The sequence below is a fragment of the Microcaecilia unicolor genome, chromosome 9 (assembly GCF_901765095.1).
Source record: "Microcaecilia unicolor chromosome 9, aMicUni1.1, whole genome shotgun sequence".
Classification (NCBI taxonomy): Eukaryota; Metazoa; Chordata; class Amphibia; order Gymnophiona; family Siphonopidae; genus Microcaecilia; species Microcaecilia unicolor.
The window spans coordinates 157,245,323-157,267,682 of record NC_044039.1 but is presented as its reverse complement, the minus strand read 5'-3'; the positions used below and the strand labels follow the sequence as shown (position 1 = coordinate 157,267,682).

The 22,360-nt window shown below is 44.9% G+C and overlaps 1 protein-coding gene across 3 annotated transcripts in view; it reads right to left on the bottom strand.

Annotated features, from left to right (window-relative positions):
• C9H14orf28 (chromosome 9 C14orf28 homolog) overlaps positions 1-21,099 on the bottom strand; it is a 29,021-nt gene extending 7,922 nt beyond the window's left edge. Inside the window, exons 1-3 of one of the 3 annotated variants that reach the window (XM_030214219.1) lie at positions 21,016-21,099; positions 17,046-17,570; positions 2,998-3,087 (exon numbers count right to left, since the gene is read on the bottom strand). In XM_030214219.1, coding sequence (XP_030070079.1) covers positions 2,998-3,087; positions 17,046-17,569 — 614 coding nt within the window. In that variant the 5' untranslated portion in view covers position 17,570; positions 21,016-21,099. Of the gene's footprint in view, positions 1-2,997; positions 3,088-17,045; positions 18,344-21,015 lie in introns of those variants that run through there. The other 2 variants (XM_030214220.1, XM_030214221.1) reach the window with 2 other exon arrangements.
• Positions 21,100-22,360: the final 1,261 nt, after the last annotated feature.

Here is a 22,360-nt window from a genome sequence, read left to right as displayed (position 1 = left end):
AAGAGGTGATGCTAGATGGCAGAAGAAGAGGGAGAGATGCTGGAATTGGGAGATGCAAGAAAGAAGATGCTGGACATCAACACAGGAGAAGAAAAGAGAGTGGAGGAGTGGCCTAGTGGTTAGGGTGGTGGACTTTGGTCCTGGGGAACTGTGGAACTGAGTTCGATTCCCGGCACAGGCAGCTCCTTGTGACTCTGGGCAAGTCACTTAACCCTCCATTGCCTGCCGCATTGAGCCTGCCATGAGTGGGAAAGCACGGGGTACAAACGTAACAAAAAAAAAAAGAGAGAGGGGAAGTTCACATGGTTGGCTGGGAAAGGAAGGGAAGAGCTTAGAGAGGAGATGGCACTCGTGGATGGAGAGGAATGGAAGAGATGGAAACTAGATAGATTTGAGAAGAAGGCAGAAAATGAAGAAATTTGAATGTGAAATACGGATATAGAGCAGGAAGTCAAGAAGAAAGGAAAGAAATGCATGAACAGGAGACCCTGGAAACAGAGTCTAGAGCAAAGGTGGCAAGAAGCAGAACAAGATGATTAGAAAAATAAAATCACCAGACAACAAAGATAAGAAAAATTATTTTATTTTCAGTTTAGTAATTAAAATGTCAGTTTTGAGAATTTACATCTGCTGTCTATATTTTGCACTGCACAGGAGGAAATGCAAGGAGGAAGCTTTATGTGATTAATCATGCGGTTTAAAATTTGTAATCACAATCGTGCAAATAAAATTTTTAATCGAAATGCAGCCCTAAAAACATAAACATGTTAAATGGTCTGGGCCTATGACTTTAAGAGTAAGAAGCAAGTAATGGATAACAAGTATGGTAAGATTCTCTGAGGGGAGGCTAAAGGCAGTTTAGAGGAAAGCAATCAAAATGGTACGAGATCTGCATCACAAGACATGAGAAAGATTAGTGGTCCTAAGTAAGTATACCCTAAAGCAGTGCTTCTAAAACCTATCCTGGGAGACCACTAGCTAGTCAGTTTTTCAGGCTATCAGTAATGAATATGCATAAAAGAGATTAGCATACCTATCATTTCTATTATATGCAAATTTCTTGCATGCATATTCATTACGGATATCTTGAAAACCCAACTGGCTGGTGGTCCCCCAGGACAGGTTTGAGAACCACTGCCTTAGCGGACATATACATACCTTCAACTACATGAAAGGTATTAGTAAACAAACAAGCTTTTTCCAAAGGAGGGGAAGCTGAAACTAGAGAACATATGACGCTTCAACGAGACAAAATCAAAACGAATAGTGGAAATATCTTCTTACAGAAAGGGAGGTGGATACCTGGAATGCCATCCTGGAAGAGATGGTGGAAGCAAAAACAGGTTGGAATTCAAAAAGGAGTGGGATTAACACACTAGATCCCTAAAAGGCAAGAGAATGGAAACCAAGCAGAGTACCTCGACTCAAAACATCTGTCAAATGACTTTTGCACTATCTAAGAAAGAAGGAGGGAGGTAACCTGCACAGTGCGACAGTTTCAACTCTAAAACTAAAAGCAGAGGAGAGGTAACATGCACAGTACTGCCATGCATCAGACTTGGGATACAATTCCCAGGCTAGGTTTCTGCTTGGTCTAGCTGGTGTTTGGGATGTAGAAAAGGCAGCATTCACAGCACATCTCAGCCATAACATAACAGATTAAGTATGAATGTGTCGAGTTCTGGATGAAACCAAACTGTGACCCCCCCTGGTTAAGGACTATTTACATTATGTTTTGTCTACATGGAGGGAAGTGATGTGTGTGTGGAGGGGGACCTACTACTACTATTTATCATTTCTATATCGCTACAAGGCATACGCAGCGCTGTACAACACACAAAAAGACAGTCCCTGCTCAAAGAGCTTACAATCTAGATAAGACAGGTAAACAGAGAGAACAATTAAGGGTAAGGGAATAATAGGTGAGGTTAAGGACAGGGCAAGTGAGAAGTGGTTAGGAGTTAAAAGCAGCAGTAAAGAGGTGGGCTTTAAGTTTGGACTTGAAAACGGCCAAAGACGGGGCCAGATGCACAGGCTCGGGAAGTCTATTCCAGGCGTGGGGTGCAGCAAGACAACCTGGGTAACTGTGAATGAAAACGCATAGTATCATAGATTCCACATGGTCTAATATCAGTCCAAAAGGAACAGGAAGAAACTGCTGAACCAAAATAAAACTGCAGGTGCATATTAATATAATCCAACCTTAGTGACTCATTTAAAAATAAAAATAGAAGAAATAAAGAGATGAAAAAGTATATGATTGCTGGTGAGAGACGGTCAAGTGTGGCTGTTGAAGACCATAGTGGTAAGGCAGTTGCATTATTTGTGGTTGAGATCAAAAAGAGATGCTGCAGGTGAATCTGATGTGCATTATAAAGATCCATATAAGACAAGATGCAAAGTGACAGAAAATTCACTAACACTTGATACTTCTAATGAAAACTGGTGACCAATACTTAATGGTTGCCAGCAGCAAAATGGCCATTAGATTTCTACCATATCGTACATACTTATATATGGACTGTACATTGAATATAGGGACAGGCTAGAGTCAGGTACCCATCCTGTCAATCATCCTTTAAAACTACTAATGTTTGCACTCTGCACCAGGTAAATAAATGTTCACTGGGCATGAATTACTGTCCTCACAAAGTAGGCCATATTCTCTTTTAGTTATTATTTTTATTTTGAGTAGGTTGGATTTTTATCATGCTAGACCTGTAATTATGAACCATTTTATTTGATATTTTTCAAGAGATGGTAAATCAAATGCCATAAAATTAATAAATAAATCGGAGTCCAAGGATCAGCAAACTTTGAGGGGGACCAGTCTTAAAAGACGATGGATAAAAGATATAGTTAAGATTCTTATTGTTCTCTCTTGAATTATATGTACACTGTGCAGAACTGCATGGTAATACTGAATAACTTATGTACTTGTGCCTGGACTTTGACTAATACTGTGTATTTTGAAAGCCATATACTGTGTGCACCTACCCATATTCTTTACACAGTTCTATCCTGGAACAGAACAGCTCATCCACTGCCAGCTGAATCAGATCTCCATGTGGCATTTCATGAAGAGGACTGAAACACACAATTATGTGCAGTTCAGAAGACCAGTTCCATGCTCACACCTCAAAGTTCATTTCACCACACTGCTCTGCCACTAATTTCTGTTTTACAGATCAAACCTGTGGTTTGAAAAGCTTCATAAGCATACATATATGAATGGCACAAAGGAACATAAGAATTACCATACTAGGTCGGAACAAAGGTCTATGTAACCCAGCAGCCTGTTTCCAAAAGTGGGCAAGCCAAGTCACAAGTACCTGGCAGGAACCAAAATGTAGCAGAGTCCATGCTACTTAAGCCACTGCTTATCTCTCTGGGGGTATCTGTGTACACACACACACGCGTATTTTGCAAGGACACGCAACTCTGATCTTTTGGATGTCTATTCATACATTTCCAACTATTTTGCAAATAGGAAGTCACACTCAATTACAAAAACAGAAATCGAAAAGGTAGGGTACTTGGATTACTTACAAGGGCAAGGCAGAAAAAAGCCCATTAAAACCCCTCATCCATGAACTAATATTTATACTTGCACACATTTATTTACTCAGGGCCAGCTCGGTGGCTCAGCAGGCATGTGCTATGCATTGCCATGAAAAAAGTCCCAGGTTCTTTCCTCTTTCTCGGCCTTCCAATCATGTCAGCTGGAGCTGCTGCAGAAGCAGCATTCACAGGCACCCTCCAGTGGCAGGGAGGAGGAGAGAAAGTTACTTAAGGATGACACATAGTGGCTGGTTTCAGGGCCTACAATTGCAGGGTTCTAGATGCATCCATGATGCATGTCCCCCACTGGTGGGCTCAACAGACATAAGCAGGCTAGGTGTGAGGGAGAGGACTATGGAGGTGTAAAATAGGAGAGAAAATCCTCACATAGATGCAAATGAAAGCATATGGTGTCCACTTGCAGTGTTACTTCTGAATGAAAGTTTAAAGGAGCAGGAGAAACTGCTGAGTATGCATATATGTATACAGTAATGTGAAAAAGTCCCCCTCTCCTGATTGCCCCTATAGTCCAAATTCCATATGTATCACACTGAATGGTTTCTGGTCTTTATATTGTATGAGACAAAGGGAACTTGAGCAAACATATAACACAGTTTTTAAGGAACAAAGTTATCCAACACCCATATCACACATATGAAAAAGTGACTATCCCCTAAACTTAAATAACTGGTTGTACCACTTTTGGCAGCAATAATTGCAACCAAATACTAACTATAATTTGATATCAGTCCTTCACAGCACTGTTGAATCTTAATCCATTCTTCTTTGCATAATTGCTTTAAATTCAGACACATTTGTATGTTTTCATGCATGAACAGTTAATGTCATGTCCTGCCACAGCAGCTCCACTGGGTTCTAGTCAGGACTTTGACTAGGCCAATCCAAAACTTGAATCTTGTTTCTCTTCAACCATTCAAACATTGACTTTCTTTTGTGTTTTGGATCATTGTCTTGCTGCATAATCCCAATTACAGATAGACGACTGGGCATTCTCCTTAAGGTCTGGTAGTTTTAAAGTCTTGAGAAAGCAGAACATCACTACACCATCACACTACCACCACCATGTTGGTATGATGTTCTTACTGTGGAATGATGTATTTACTTTAAGTCATAAGACATAGTGAAACCTTTGTTGTCCAGAGAGTTCCACTTTTGACTCATCTGTCCATAGAGTATTCTTCCCAAAAGGCTTGGGATCATTTGCAAATATGAGATGAGCACTGATACTAGTCTTGAGAAAGCAGTAAGGCAGAAACTACTGCTATCTATGAATCCCATTCCCAATCTTTATACTGGATTTATAAACACCGACCTTAGCTGAGGCTAGAGAGGTCTGCAGTTCTTTGGATATTCTTCTGGGATGCTTTTGGGCTCATTTTCGAAAGAGAAGGACGCCCATCTTTCGATATAAATCAGAAGATGGGTGTCCTCATAGGGTCATCCAAATTGGTATAATCGAAAGCCGATTTTGGTCGTCCCCAACTGCTTTCTGTCACAGGGACGGTCAAAGTTCAAGGGGGTGTATCGGAGGCATAGTGAAGGCGGGACTTGGGCGTGCCTAACACTTGGACGTCCTCGACCCATAATTGAAAGAAACAAGCACGTCCATGACAAACACTTGGACAACTTTACCTGGTTGTGTTTTTCTTATGACCAAGGCATAAAAAGGTGCCCGAAATTACCAGATGACCACCGGAGAGAATCGTGAATGTCCTTCCCTTACTCCCCCAGTAGTTACTAACCTCCTCCCACTGTCAAAAAACGTCTTTAAAAATATTGATTGCCAGCCTCTATGCTGGCCTCAGATGTCATACTTAGGTCCATTACAGCAGTATGCAAGTACCTAGAGCAGTTTTAGTGGGTGCAGTGCACTTCAGGCAGGCGGACCCAGGCCCATCCCCCCTACCTGTTACATTTGTGGAGGAAACAGCGAGCCCTCCAAAACTCACCAGAAACCCACTGTACCCACATCTAGGTGCTCTCCTTCATCCGTAAGGGATATGGTAGTGGTGTACAGTTGTGGGTAGTGGGTTTTGGGGGAGGTTTGGGGGGCTCAGCACACAAGGTAAGGGAGCTATGTACCTGGGAGCAATTTCAGAAGTCCACTGCAGTGCCCCCTAGGGTGTCCGGTTGGTGTCCTGGCTTGGCAGGGGAACCAGTGAACTACAAATGCTAGCTCCTCCCATGACCAAATGGCTTGCATTTGGTCGTTTCTGAGATGGACGTCCTTGGTTTCCATTATCACCGAAAATTGGAAACGACCAAGTCTAGGGACGACCATCTCTAAGGACGACCAAATTTCAGGATTTGGGCGTCCCTGACCGTATTATTGAAACAAAAGATGGACGTCCATCTTGTTTCAAAAATACTGGATGGGGACGTTTTGCGAGGACGTCCAAATCGAAACAAGGACGTCCTTTTCAATTATGCCCCTCCAAGTGACCTCCCAGGTGAATTGTCACTTTGCTCTTAATTTTGGCAGGCTGGCCAAGCCTGAGAAGATTCAACACTGTTCCAAGTCTCCTCCATTTGGAGATAATGGCTTTCATTGTGGTTTAGTTGGGTCCCATAGCTTTAGAAATGACTTTTTAACCCTTTCCAGCCTAATAATATTTCAACAACTTTTTTTCTTATCTGTTCTGGAATTTCCTTTGACCACAGCATAGCGTTTTTGTAGAAACTTTGTGGTGACTACTTCACTTTCATGGTAAGGTTCAATATATAGTGAGGATTAGATTCAACAGGGCTGTCTGCAATCAAGCCTGGCTGTGTTAGAGGGGCAGCCTTCTATACCAGTTTTTCTTGAGAAATCCACCTTTTTTACAGATTAACTGGCTGTGCTACAGCTCTGTCTGTACATTTTAGACTTAGATCCCTCCCACCCACCCCTCTACCCACCCACCCCTAGGGTGATAGTTCTTATATACCCTCCCAAGCAACCTAATCTGCCTGCAGATAACTGCTCTGTCTCTGTGTTCAGGCTCTTCACCTCCTTTCCTCCCACATTTTTCAAACATAGTGGGTGTGACTTGTTCTTACTGGGCAGTGCCTACCTGCCTGCTGCCTACCATTCCAGTTTTAAGCCTCTAATCCAGCTCTGCCGTTCTATCTATCGCTTAACACCTCAGTCACTACATATATACCTGTAACACCTCAGTTACTACTTATGGCCCCTTTACACATTCTCTTCCTTGCCCTGTCCCTTCCTAATCTTTTTCCCCTCCCCCTACCACTGTCTACCACTGGAACTCACTGCCCACCCATGTCCTCTCCTATCTTGCTCACTACTGCAATACCCTACTCACTCCCGTCCCTCACCACCTCACCATCTCTCCTGTCCCCCTCCTCCTTCCTAGCTCTCAACCTTCAACACTTCCTTCCTGCCATTAACCCATCCCCATTCCTCCTAAGCGCATCCCGTCTTCGTCGCCCTACCTCCCCCACCCTCCTCCGCACTCTCTTACTCCTCCTCCTGCTATCCGCAGGAGACATCAATCCCAATCCAGGTCCCCCACACCTGTCCTCGTCCTATCCATGCAAACGTTTCCGGGATGTCTCCAAACTCATATCTATTCCCCTCCTCCCCCACTCTTCCCTCCCCTTCTCATGTGCACTGTGGAATGCCCACTCGGTCTGCAACAAACTTCCCTTCACCCACGATCTCTTCATCTCTCATTCCCTTCACCTGCTTGCCCTAACTGAAACCTGGCTCTCCCCTGACGACTCTGCCTCAGTTGCGGCTCTATGCCATGGAGGCTATCTCTTCTCCCATACTCCCCGCCTAGTTGGCCGTGGAGGAGGCGTCGGGTTACTACTCTCGCCCTCCTGTAGCTTCCAACCCCTCCTCCTACCACAGTCTCACTGCTTCTCATCCTTTGAAGTCCACTCCATCCGTCTATTCTACCCGTTGCCACTCAGAGTGGCAGTCATTTACCGCCCCCCTGATAAATCCCTCCCTTCCTTCCTCACCGACTTCGATGCCTGGCTTTCTGTTTTTATTGAACCCTCATCTCCATCCCTCATTCTCGGAGACTTCAACATACACGTTGATGACCTGTCCAACTCTCACGCTTCTCAGTTCCTCACTCTAACATCCTCCTTCAACCTCCAGCTATGTTCCACCACCCCTACTCACCGTGATGGCCATTGCCTTGACCTCGTCCTCTCCTCTTCCGGCTCACCCTCCAATTTCCACACCTCAGCTCTTCCTGTCTCTGATCATCACCTGATCACCTTCACACTTCTTCACCCTCCCCCTCAGCCCCGCCCAACATTAACCACTACTTCCAGGAATCTCCAGATTATTGACCCTCCCACCTTATCATCTAGTATTTCTAATCTCCTCCCCTCCATCATGTCCTCCGAGTCTGTTGACGAGGCTGTCTCCGCTTACAATGCCACTCTCTCCTCTGCTCTGGACATCCTTGCACCATCCACCTCCCGTCCCACAAGGCGTACTAATCCCCAGCCCTGGCTGACCCCTTGCATCCGTTACCTTCGCTCCTGCGCCCGATCTGCTGAACGCCTCTGGAGGAAATCTCGCACCCATTCAGATTTCCTTCACTACAAATTCATGCTATCCTCCTTCCAGTCCTCACTATTCCTTGCCAAACAGGACTATTACACCCAATTGACTAATTCTCTCAGCTCTAACCCTCGTCGTCTCTTCGCCACCCTTAACTCCCTCCTCAAAGTGCCCTCCGCTCCCACCCCCCCGTCACTCTCTCCTCAATCACTGGCTGACTACTTCCGCGACAAGGTGCAAAAGATCAACCTTGAGTTCACTACCAAGCCACCTCCTCCTCTTCACCCTTCAACCCTCTCCCTCAACCAACCAACCCAGACCTCCTTCTCCTCCTTTCCTGATATCTCCGAGGAGGAAACCGCCCGCCTTCTTTCCTCCTCAAAATGCACCACTTGTTCCTCTGATCCCATCCCCACCAACTTACTTAACACCATCTCTCCTACTATCACCCCCTCCATCTGTCATATCCTCAACCTCTCTCTCTCCACTGCAACTGTCCCCAACACCTTCAAGCATGCTGTAGTCACGCCACTCCTCAAAAAACCATCACTAGACCCTACCTGTCCCTCCAACTACCGCCCCATCTCCCTCCTACCCTTCCTCTCCAAGACACTTGAGCGCGCAGTCCACAGCCGCTGCCTTGATTTTCTCTCCTCTCATGCCATCCTTGATCCGCATCAATCCGGTTTTCGCCCTCTTCACTCGACAGAAACAGCACTTTCTAAAGTCTGTAATGACCTGTTCCTTGCCAAATCCAGAGGCCACTACTCCATCCTCATCCTCCTGGATCTATCCGCCGCTTTTGACACTGTCAATCATGACTTACTTCTTGCCACACTGTCCTCAATTGGGTTCCAGGGCTCTGTCCTCTCCTGGTTCTCCTCCTATCTCTCCCACCGCACCTTCAAAGTTCACTCTCATGGATCCTCCTCCACCCCCATCCCCTTATCTGTTGGTGTTCCCCAGGGATCGGTCCTTGGACCCCTTCTCTTCTCAATCTACACCTCTTCCCTGGGCTCCCTGATCTCATCTCATGGTTTCCAGTATCATCTCTATGCTGATGACACCCAACTGTATCTCTCCACACCAGACATCACCGCGGAGACCCAGGCAAAGGTATCGGCCTGCTTATCCGACATTGCTGCCTGGATGTCCAACCGCCACCTGAAACTGAACATGTCCAAGACCGAGCTTATCGTCTTTCCACCAAAACCCACTTCTCCTCTTCCTCCACTTTCTATCTCAGTTGATAACACCCTCATCCTCCCCGTCTCATCTGCCTGCAACCTCGGAGTCATCTTTGACTCCTCTCTCTCCTTCTCTGCGCATATCCAGCAGATAGCCAAGACCTGTCGCTTCTTCCTCTTTAACATCAGCAAAATTCGCCCTTTCCTCTCTGAACACACCACCCGAACTCTCGTCCACGCTCTCATTACCTCTCGCCTGGACTACTGCAACTTACTCCTCACCGGCCTCCCACTTAGCCATCTATCCCCCCTTCAGTCTGTTCAGAACTCTGCTGCACGTCTCATATTCCGCCAGAACCGATATACTCATATCACCCCTCTCCTCAGGTCACTTCACTGGCTTCCGATCAGATACCGCATTCAATTCAAGCTTCTCCTTCTTATCTACAAATGCACTCAGTCTGCTGCCCCTCACTACCTCTCTACCCTCATCTCCCCTTACGTTCCCGCCCGTAACCTCCGTTCACAGGATAAATCCCTCCTCTCAGTACCCTTCTCCACCACCGCCAACTCCAGGCTCCGCTCATTCTGCCTCGCCTCACCCTATGCTTGGAACAACCTTCCTGAACCCTTACGCCAAGCCCCCTCCCTGCCCGTCTTCAAGTCTTTGCTTAAAGCCCACCTCTTCAATGCTGCGTTCGGCACCTAACCCTTACCGTTCAGTGAATCCAGAATGCCCCAATTTGACTGCCCCTATCGGACCGACCGTTCACTTGTCTATTAGATTGTAAGCTCTTTGAGCAGGGACTGTCTCTCTTTGTTAAATTGTACAGCGCTGCGTAACCCTAGTAGCGCTCTAGAAATGTTAAGTAGTAGTAGTAGTAGTAGTAATATAACAGAAGTAGACCAAAATTCGGTTTTGGTGCCAAAACCGGCATAAAATCCTTTTTCAGCCTGCTTTCAGCTGAAAGAACATTTGAATTTGCAGACAGGTTTTCGGTTTTGGCTGAAAGTGAGCATGTGTTTTTAGTACAAGCCAAAAATGTTTGGTTTGTCCCATTGTTTCCCTTGCTCACGCCCCCCCCCCCCCCCCCCCAGAGCAGGAGCTGTTCTTCCTCCCTGACCCTCTCCCCCAAGTGGTTACTCCCCACCCATCCTTAGGCCCTCTCAGCTGCATTCCATTTATGTGGAGGCTAGTATGCTTGGAGGTAAAACTTGGTCTTTCATTATTTAAATTATTATATTAAGCTTGGCTTGGTTGCTATTTGGAAGATTCTAAAGAATTTCCAGGCTCTACTGGGTATGATGAAGATGCAGCACTTTAATCAAACTTGTAGCATGAAGAAGCTAGATTCTATGAGACCCAAACCTGTGATGATTGTTTTCAAGCACAAGTACTGCTCAGCTTATAGCGGTAGTAGGGAAATAATATTACGATGAAATGAAGTTTATATATTAGAAAATAAATTGAGAACTGTAGCTTTTGCTTGTAATTTTTCAGAGCACACAGTCCTCGCATCTAGCTATCAATCTGCTTTTTAATTCTGCATTGGGCATCAAGCAGAATATAAAGATATGATTCAACACACTAGCTCCATTGTACACTTAAGTTTTGTTGCATATATTATACTTGTATAAAACATCTTTGAATGAAAACATCTTTTTAGGAAGTATATGAGCATAAACAGGACCAAGCACATTAGAGAGTGTACTAAATTATCTTTTACCTTTTGAGAGCATTTTATACATTACTAGCCGTTGAGCCCGTAAAAACGGGCTGGTATTGGGGTTTTCCTTCCTTCCTTCCTTCTTCCCCCCCCCCCCCCCCCCCCGGAGTCGCCGCCGCCGCCATCCCTCCACCGGGCCCTCTCTCTCTCTGCTACTAAACTTACACATCCATTCGCCGGAACGCAGCACGCACATCAGCTGAGCTGCCGTCGGCCCTTCCTTCTCTGCCTGTGTCCCGCCCTCCTGTGACGTAACGTCAGCGAGGGCGGGACACAGGCAGGGAAGGAAGGCCGACGGCAGCTCAGCTGATGTGCGTGCTGCGTTCCGGCAAATGGATGTGTAAGTTTAGTAGCGGAGAGAGGGCCCGGGCTGGGTGTGGGTGTGGGGGGGGGGGGGGGGTAACGGTAGCAGCGACCTCGGGTGGACAGGTGGGGGGGGGGGAGCGGTATCAACCTCGGCGGCGCAGTTTCCCTCTCTGTCCCGCCCTCGTCATCACGTATTGACGCGGGGGCGGGACAGAGAGGGAAGTCACTACTGCGCATTTGTGAGTGAGTCGGTCACTCGCCGTTTATATGTTTGATAGTAGGGATAAGTATATGTAAATGCTATGGCATAACAAACTTATAGGAATGTGCTTTTGAAGTACATTTTCAGAGCTAGTGGTATGAGTGATGAGAATAAAAAAAAAGTTTGAGTTTATACATAGTTTTGTAAGAATTGGTAAGAGTGTGTTTTCATGGAGAATATGGGTAGATAGACCTTTTCTATTAGTTGTGATTATTGGTCACGTTTTAGATTGGGAGCACAGGTTTTGCTCAGTTCTCATTGGGAGACTTTCAATGATTGAGAAACTCATTCATCCTTAGGAGTAGGCTTTCCCTTCGGGAACTACTCCGTCTTTTGGGCGCGTTAACACTCTAGAATTTTTTTCATAACAGAATTTCCTTTTTTATGTACAGTATTAGTTGTAGAGTGTCTTAGGTCTTACTACTCATATTCTCCCTGAATATTTATATTACTCTGGTTTGTGTTTTGGATCTGCAGTTTTTATATCAGAGACAGTGTTGGGAATTGCATTTATAGTACTTAATTTATTTTGTTCAGCAGCATGGTTATTGTATGCACAAGAATTCAGCAAATCAGAACCTGCAACACACATATAAAAAAAAAAAGTAAATCATCAAGCAGTTAATAGTTGCATAAGCTCTGGTTGGCCACCACAACAGTGGCTAGCCCTAGCTTGAAGTATTATGTACTAGCTACTGACAATGCAGCACCAAATGAAGCAAGAGCAGACCTGCAAGGCTTGAAGGCAAGGAGGGCTGCAGCGGGAAAAGATCTATGGTCAGGCCCTGGAAATCTTTTAACTGCCAAGTGCCAGCCTTCCAAAAAGCGGAGGAGTGGCCTAGTGGTTAGGGTGGTGGACTTTGGTCCTGGGGAACTGAGGAACTGAGTTCGATTCCCGGCACAGGCAGCTCCTTGTGACTCTGGGCACGTCACTTAACCCTCCATTGCCTGCCGCATTGAGCCTGCCATGAGTGGGGAAGTGCGGGGTACAAATGTAACAAAACAAAAATCATCCTGCATCCGATAATGGCTGCTCAGTCACAATTTACAAAGAGCCTTCAAGAACTGTATTTGTCAAAGGGGTTCTGCATGACTAATAGGCTCATTTTCGAAAGAGAAGGATGCCCATCTTTCGACATAAATCGGAAGATGGATGTCCTTCTCACAGAAACGTCCAAATCGGTATACTCAAAAGCCGATTTTGGACGTCCCCAACTGCACTCCGTCGCAGGGATGGCCAAAGTTCAAGGGGGCGTGGCGGAGGCGTAGCGAAGGCGGGACTTGGGCGTGCCTAACACTTGGACATCCTTGACCCATAATCGAGAAAAAAAGGACGTCCCTGACGAGCACTTGGACGTTTTCACCCGGATCTGTTTTTCTTACAACTAAGATACAAAAAGGTGCCCAAAATGACCACATGACCACCGGAGAGAATCAGGAATGACCTCCCGTTACTCCCCCAGTGGTCACTAACCCCCTCCCACCCTCAAAAAATATCTGTAAAAATATGTTGTGCCAGCCTCAGATGTCATACTCAGGTCCATGACAGCAGTATGCAGGTCCCTGGAGCAGTTTTAGTGGATGAGTGCACTTCAGACAGGCAGACCCAGTGTGCAGACTGGGGCGTGCTTAACACATGGGCGTCCTCGGCTGATATTAGAAAAAAGAAGGGCGTCCCTGCCGAACACTTGGCCGACTTTACTTGATCCTTTTTTTTTTAACGACCAAGCCACAAAAATGTGCCCTAAATGACCAGATGACCATCGGAGGGAATCGGGGATGACCTCCCCCTACTCCCCCAGTGGTCACTAACCCCCTCCCACCCTAAAAAAAAACTTTAAAAATATTTTTTCTAGCCTCAGATATCATACCCAGCTCCATGACAGCAGTATGCAGGTCTCTACAGCAGTTTCAGTGGGTACTGCAGTGCACTTCAGGCAGGCGGACCCAGGCCCATCCCCCCCTACCTGTTAAACTTGTGGTGGTAAATGTGAGCCCTCCAAACCCACCCGAAACCCACTGTACCCACATCTAGGTGCCCCCTTCATCCCTAAGGGCTATGGTAGTGGTGTACAGTTGTGGGTAGTGGGTTTTGGGGGGGTTAGGGGGGGCTTTAGAAATGTCAAGTAGTAGTAGTAGTAGTAGCACACAAGGTAAGGGAGCTATGCACCTGGAAGCTTTTTCTGAAGTCCACTGCAGTGCCCCCTAGGGTGCCCGGTTGGTGTCCTGGCATGTGAGGGGGACCAGTGCACTATGAATGCTGGCTCCTTCCACGACCAAAGGGCTTGGATTTGGTCGTTTCTGAGCTAGGCATCCTCGGTTTCCATTATCGCCGAAAATCGGGGACGACCATCTCTAAGGTCGACCTAAATGTGGAGATTTGAACGTCCCTGACCCCTTTAGATTGTAAGCTCTCTTGAGCATGGACTGTCCTTCCCCATGTTTTAACTTGTACAGCGCTGCGTAACCCTAGTAGCGCTATAGAAATGCTAAGTAGTAGTAGTAAGTAGCATATTATCGAAACGAAAGATGGCCGCCCATCTTGTTTCGATAATACGGGTTTCCCCGCCCCTTTACGAGGACGCCCTCAGGAAAACTTGGGTGCCCCGTTCGATTATGCCCCTCCACGGCTTCCTGTACATGCATGAAGTGAGGCATGGAGATCAGGGTCAGAGACTTAACTGCCAATGGGCATATCCACAACTAGCAAGGGAGAAGCCACCTTACACTGAGATAAGGTGAAGAGTGGTAGCTGGAGGGAGACACTGAAAAGGGAAGGCAATTATAGAAAGAGATTTCCTCACCTTATTAGTCAAAAATCTTTCTTGAAAGAGTTGGGAAAAAAAACAGAAGATCAGATACCTGCAGCTAGAGAAACAGAAATGGAAAAGCCACGTAGGAAACAAGCAAAGAGCACAACAACCAATAGGAAAGCTGAGTGCAGAACATAAGACTTCACAGACTTCCCCAAGGAAAACAACCAAACAGCAACACTATTACAACAGTGAACACACATTATGTACAGAGATGTCTATTTGCTTGAAATATGCCTCGTTAAAAAAGAATGCCATTGGTGCTCCTGGGCATACACATATCCACCCTGTTTGAGGACAGCAGTGGACAGAAAAAGAGCATATGGTATGCTCCCAGCTTGTTTTATTTTTTTTCACACAAGACTAGAACCTCTCCTGAATGTACTCTCTCATGTAGCTGCAGGGCTTCAGGAAGCACCCTCAGCAAGACTACTACATTATTCCAAGTACTAATGTACAAGTTAGTTTTTTGGTTTTACTATTGCCTCTTTAATGCAAAGTTTCCTTTCTTTAAGCCCAATTTTCACAATGTTTGAAAGAAGACATGCACCTTTCAAAATGGCCACAACCAGCTTTTAACAATGTAATTCAAATCCACCCTTTAGCTGATAATTTTATATTTGCAGGTTTCTATGCAGCACAGGGATTTCAATCATATGCTGAGGAGCACCTGAATATTTACACCGGAAGCAGCTTAGCAGGAGGAATTTTCAGCAATTGTCAATGTTAGCAGCCCCAAAGCATTTTCATACATTCTTTCATTTATTAGTCTCATTTTTTAAAGCTAATTGAGTAAAACATGTTTGTTTCTAACTGTGCTATTTTAACGATTATGCTTCAACTGTCAGATAGCTTTCTTTAAAAAATGGTTGTTGCTTTAAAGTCTGGTACTACTACTACTACTTAACATTTCTAGAGCGCTACTAGGGTTACGCAGCGCTGTTGCTTTAAAGTCTGGTACTACTACTACTACTTAACATTTCTAGAACGCTACTAGGGTTACGCAGCGCTGTACAGTTTAACAAAGAAGGACAGTCCCTGCTCGAAGGAGCTTACAATCTAAAGGACGAAATGTCAAGTTGGGGCAGTCAAGATTTCCTGAATAGAGGTGTAGTAGTTAGGTGCTGAAGGCGACATTGAAGAGGTGGGCTTTGAGCAAGGATTTGAAGATGGGCAGGGAGGGGGCCTGGCGTATGGGCTCAGGGAGTTTATTCCAAGTATGGGGTGAGGCGAGGCAGAAAGGGCGGAGCCTGGAGTTGGCGGTTGTGGAGAAGGGTACTGAGAGGAGGGATTTGTCTTGAGAGCGGAGGTTACGGGTAGGAACGTAAGGGGAGATGAGGGTAGAGAGGTAAGGTATGAACTCAAATACACTAAACCAATACACAACACTTATGAAAAGATATCTTTATGTTTTATTTTCTTGACTTTTCAGGTTCAATCCCGCCTAAAAATAGATATGTATCACTCTATTACAGAACTTCAGAAGTAAGTACAATAGAAAACTGGAGGGATATGTGATCACTTTCTCACCTAAAATAAATTTCACTCTGTGTCCTTATGGACAACAGAAGCCTGCCTACTTCATTAAATCTCTGTGGTTGCAGTCCTACATTTCTTAACAGAACCAAAGTACCTAAGGGCATGGAACCCCGGAGTGGGGGGAGTGTGAGAGAAAGAGAAGCTAGTGGTCACAAAACAAAAAGTTTCATAACTCAAGGAATATGGGACAAAAGGCAGAGATCTTCTCTTCACTTGTATCAACTGCTCAGCCATGCATCCTTCATGGCAGATCCACTGCAAAGCATAGCAATGGAGGAGTTAATACACTAGAAAGGGCTCTGTTTACTAAGGTATGCTAGCGTTTTTAGCATGCGCTAAACACTAGAGTCGCCCAAGTTTCTATGGGTGACTTTAGCGTTTAGCGTGTGCTAATCATTAGTGTGCATTAAAAACGCTAGTGCGCCCTTATCTCTGTGTAGTAAACAGAGCCCTAGATCTCACTGCTCCCCCCTCTGTCCGTTACTTTTTTCATTTGTTTCATGCATAAATGCAGATTTTAGGCCCATAAAAAATTTGCAAGCTAAAGGCAGAAATCAATGCATATCCCTACCTCAGTGGTGAGGGAACAAAGTTTAAGAGGCTCATTTTCAAAGCACATAGACTTACAAAGTGTATTTTCAAAGCACTTAGACTTACAAAGGTGCACAGTAACCTATGTAACTTTGTAAGTCTACGTGCTTTGAAAATGAGCACCTACGTTTTTTACAGGCAAGAGCAAATTTTGACCAGCTATATGAGATCAGACAGCAATTTACATATATCCTGAATAAATTATAAAGAATTCTAATCTAATGTTTAATGAAAGCTCCATGGGTTCTTTAGCCCTGAACAGACACACACTATTGAAATTGTATCTACTGTTATAAGAGAGTTTTTACACATGTTCTATGCTGCAAGATCCTCTTGGATAAAATATAATTTTTTTTAAAGATCAATAAAATATCAATTTTGATATGACTGAATATTTACACAGTGTTTGATTTTCTTGGTTTTGTAAAAACCGTTAAAAATTAAAAGATCAATAAAATATTATGTACAATTCATATTTAATAGTACTAAAAAACTGATTGTGTGTGAACTTACTTTATACTGATAGTACTTTGCTGTTCTTCCTGAAGCCGAGTTGGACATCTCCAGTTTGAACAGTAACTTTCTTGAATGGTGCACATAAGATTCTCTAGGTTCTTTGTAAAATTCTCATGCTCATTTCCAGACAAGTCAATCACTAACGATGTTTTGTGAACTTCAGATTTGTACTGCCGTTTTCTCATCTTGTCCCAGATCCATAGCAACTTGACCAGTGTAAAACTGTATGAATCCATTAAATGAAGAAAGCATTCTACAAACTCTCTCCCTAAGTAATGGGAGACCTCCCTGGGAAAGCTTTCATTTTCTCGAAGAACAACATATAGCAACATTAAAAAGCCATCAACTGTACAGGTATTTTTCAGCATTATCTCTACATAAAGCGGTGTGCAAGATACTGCTTTTCGGCCAGCTTTGATTGTAAAAACCCCTCCCCAGGGTAGCACAGGCCGCCAAAATGAACGGTCCTGGTCATAGTTATTCTTAACTGATACTTTGATGTCTTCAAACAATGTCTTCATCCTGTAACTTTCAAAAACAAATAGTGAACTGCATGCATGTGTAGTTACAAGCACAATAAATTAATGAAAACATAACATATAAAATTTGGTTCTGTTCATATGCAACTGTAAAGTCTTGCCCAAAACAACTTCTAATAGGAAGCTATATCAGTGGTTGTTGCCTCCACCAGGGGCTGAGGGTCCTTGAATCTCTAGTGGAGGATCTCTGCCACAAACCCTGCTGCTTGAAAGAAAAACTCAAAGAATCAGAGAGGGGGGGGGGGGGGGGGGGCAAGCAAAGAAAAGAATCCAGCTGAGTGGCTTTTCCTTGCTCTCCCAATATTTCTTTTTCCCCAATCAATGCCAAAAGCCAAAGGATTTACCTGTGCATCCATTGATGCACTATACACAAATGCCCTGACACATTATGAGATGTCAGATGAAGACTGCCATTGCATGTTTCCAAGCTGGCCCTGGAATTTTTTCCCTGTAAATAGCTTTCTTGTTTTTGCTTTAAATTGTTTCGGGCTTGATTTTCAGATATGTACATTGGAAACAGCTTAGCGGGAGAAATTTTCAGCAACTTTAAATGCAGATATCTCCATTCACTTGACTCTCGTCTGGTTTTATCTTCACCAAAAACGTCTCGCTATGAATCTACTTGTCACTCTGCATTCTACTTTCTGGCACCAAAATTAGAGAATGACCTCCCCCCTGTCCTTCGCTTTGTAACATTGGGGCACGCTAGGAAGGTAAAATTCCTTGATGAAATCAAGGACAGCTTTATGGAGCAGCTGGTACAGGAGCCGATGAGAGAAGGAAAAGTTCTAGACTTAGTCCTTAGTGTAGCGCATGATCTGCTGCGGGAGGTAATGGTGCTGGGGCCGCTTGATAACAGTGAGTTTAAAAAAGGTTTGGACGGCTTCCTAAAGGAAAAGTCCATAGACCATTATTAAATGGACTTGGGGAAAATCCACTATTTCTGCGATAAGCAGTATAAAATGTTTTGTACTTTTTTGGGATCTTGCCAGGTATTTGTGACCTGGATTGAACTGTTGGAAACAGGATGCTGGGCTTGATGGACCTTTGGTCTTTCCCAGTATGGCAATACTTATGTACTTACTAGTAAAAAAGGCCCGTTTCTTAACGCAATGAAATGGGCGCTAGCAATGTAATGAGTTCCTGCCATTAATATTTCCACGGTTGTATTCTTAATATAATTGTTGTTTACATGTGTAAGATTTCTTTATATACAATAGTTTTTGTGTAAACTGTGTTACAATGTGGTAAAAGTTTTCCTTGTTCAGGCCCTTCAATCAGTTTAACAATCACATCAGAAGAGCTCCTTACTCGTAAGAATGCAACATACAGTTGCCCATGTGAGAGACTGAGTGACAGTGTGTTTTACAGACAGTGTAAGAGAGAGATACACAGAGTGATTGAGTGTGTGTGTGATGTCTGTATGTGAGTGACAAAGTGATTAAATGTTTGTCTTCCCTTCCGTACACTTGCCTCCACTGATGTTTGTACCTCCCTGTATATGATTGTTTGTTAGAGATTCAATCCACTCCACTTCCCTCCTCCAAGTTCCGTTCTGTCTGATTGGTTGTTCGTTCCTGTGACGTCACGCTTGTTTGCTTGGCAACTATGCAGCATTCCATTTCCTCGACGTGAGGGTGGGGACAGTGAGAGCCAATGAAACGCTGAACTACAGACTTACGAACCCTACACTGCCAGCTTCAGAATGTTGGAGGTGCTTTTTATTATTTAGGATAACTGTCTTTTTCACGATTTAAAGACCTTTTGAAAACTCATTTTTTTACTCTTGCATTTGGTTTTTCACCTCCAGCACGTTAGACCTGGGTTACCTGCTCAGTTGGACTGTCGAATTTGTATATCTGAATGAATCTGTCCTATCAAATTATGGAGTTCCTTTCTGTTTTAATATTTGTGAACCGCTGCAATCTGTTTCTAGCAGTGGTATATTAAAAAATGTAATAAACAATGTCAGTGTTAGATCACTGTATACCAGGGGCGTAGCTAGACAGCAGATTTTGGGTGGGCCTAGATAAGAAGTGAGTGGGCAGTGTTCTACACCCTTCCCCACCAACTTAAAAATATGTCTCAGCTGGCGGAAAAACACTGCTCTCCACCTTGGCAGCCTGCAGCAGGCATGCGCCAAAAACTGAGCATGTGCAGGTGCCAGCTTAGGAAGCTCAGACTGCTGAAGTGGAGATCAATGTTTTCAGCACCATCAGGGGGAAGTCTTCAACTGGCAGAGCTTGGGATCCCCACCAGCTACCACTAAATGAGTGCTGCTGTTAGTTGGGCCTGAGTCCTAAGTGGGTGGGTCCTGGCCCACCTGTGGCTATGCCACTGCTGTATTCTTAACCCAGTCTTTGTGCCACACCTAGCTAGTCAGGTTTTTGGGATATATATAATGAACTTGCATGAGATTCCAGGAGGGAGACTTTTTGGCCAGGCCTGGTTTTAAACTTACATCCCAAAGCAGTGTAGTATTTGTACGCCATTATTTTATCCATTGAAATCAGTGCTGCAGGCCCCATAATGCAACAGAATGAGATTGGCAGAAATCCAGGACTGGCCAAAAAGTCTCCCTCCTGCAATGGGTAACTTGGCAGCTCTATTTTGGCCCTCTAGAACCGTGGTTGCCAACCCTTCCTCGTGAACTCTGTTGATCAAGCAAATCGCGCTTATCTGTGCCCTTCCACTTTTCTGTGCTATATATCTGAAACAGACAGCTTGAGTCAGTGCGTCACGGTCCATTTACCAATATACAAAACTCACTTTTTGGACGCTACTTTTTAAACACTTTGAAAAGATTGTAAGTTTTTATTGCATTTCAGAAGTAACAAGTAGTAGTATATGGTGATCACGCTAAACTAGCGCTTACCAAACTTTCAAACTTAATTACGCAGCTGACCGAAAGCAAGCAACCCACCCTCCCCTACCTGCAGAGGCGTGGAACATGAGGATGACGCCTCTATGTAGTGGCCGTTCAGTGAGGTCAAGACCTACAGTTTGGCAACCCTGCACTAAATAAACGGTAATACTTCATACTACATTGGGAGTGAAATGTATTTTCTAGTGAAGATTATAAAAAGATGGGCTTGTAAAGGCCAATACTAAATGTTGCTACCTTGGAACTTAACATATCAAAGATATCTGTGGCGTGGGCTTTTTTTTGTTGATACTTCACTGTAATAAACATCAATCCTGATGTCATTTTAAAGTAAAATTCCAGAGAACTAATTCCTCTACAAAGAAAGATATTAGCGCAGAAAATACCAGATTTGACTGCCATGAGGACCCCTCCACACCGGGGCTACCGTCTCTCCCTCTCTCTTTCGCCCTCCTCTAATCAGCATGTCTGCCCTCTCCTTCTCCTCCCTATCCACAATCCTAGGATTCACCCCCATTCTAAAACTCCCTATCCCCGCTTCTACCTTCAAACTTATCTTTCAGATCGCCCGTGACGATCCCACCACCTGTGACGCAACGTCTTCTCTCGGCTGGGCCGCGGGTCACCCTGCCGCCGGAAACGGGAAGTGTATCAGAGGGGCGAGAGTGAGAGAGACGCGGCTGAGTGGAAGAGCTGCAGCTGTTGCGTCAGAGGGAGTGGGGGACGCCGGAGAAGGAACTGCGGGGTTGGCCACGGCTGTGACCAGGCCTGAAAGATAAGTTTGAAGGTAGGACGTGAGAGTAGGAAGTTTTAGAACGAGGGGGGAGAGGCGCTCGACCGGAGTTAGGTTTGAGACAGATACCAGACTGGGAAGGGATCCGTCATCCGTGTGTGGTTTGTTGAGTGTCTGCTACTGCTTGTTCCACTTTGCCTCTCACTCACCCCAACTTGATACTACGGCGGGCAGCATCACCACCACCACAAAGATTTTTAAGGCCGTGTGGTTTAGATCCGCGGGTCCACAGGATCTACGTTTTACCAGAATCTATGGCTTCGACCTTGTTGACGTCCCTGTGTTGTGATTGGGGACGGTGTAAAAGACGGATCTCCTGGGAACTCGTCCACAGCGTTACCAACGTCTTATGGACTAATAAAAACAACATTATAAAAACATTTTGAAACTCCCAAAATCTACTACGGAAGCAGAAAAAAAAGTCAGTTTTAAGATTTTATAACAGGATCCGGGAGAAGCAGTCCTTTACCGTTGGGGTTGTCTGGGAGCTAGGTAGGGTGCACTAACCGACCCTGAAAATCTCAAAGTGTTCCCAAACTTTTTCTGTTCAGGGCCATAAGTCATACACTTCCTCTCAGGCCACCCTCCCTCTGAAAGCCCACTATATAAAAAAGGTCTGCTGCATATGCTCCATGCTATCTGAGCAGCGAGCAGATCGGAGGCGTGCTTTGAGGCTGGCACAAGTGCCAGATTCAGTGGCTGAAGCATGCCAGCAACTTCCTTGCTACTCTGGTAGTGTGGAACTTGTGCCTTAGCCTGTGGACCTCTTCAGCTGCTGGGGCTTGGGCAGCCCTTCCAGCCATAATTTTGGTGGGGGTCGTAAATATGCTGCAGCACCACATTTGGGAATAGCAGCCCAAACATTATCATGTTGCCCAAGATCCTTCTGTAACACTAAATGTCTATTTTCTAATATATTTCCACCATCCATGATGTCTTGTAAGCCACATTGAGCCTGCAAAGAGGTGGGAAAATGTGGGATATAAATAAGTGGAGAACTCCCTTGTAGTCCAGAGCTATAGTTTGAGACTGGCCTTGTATGTGTCCAGTAAAGGTCATCACGAACCTGGGAAGCGCCTCTTACAGTCCTATATGG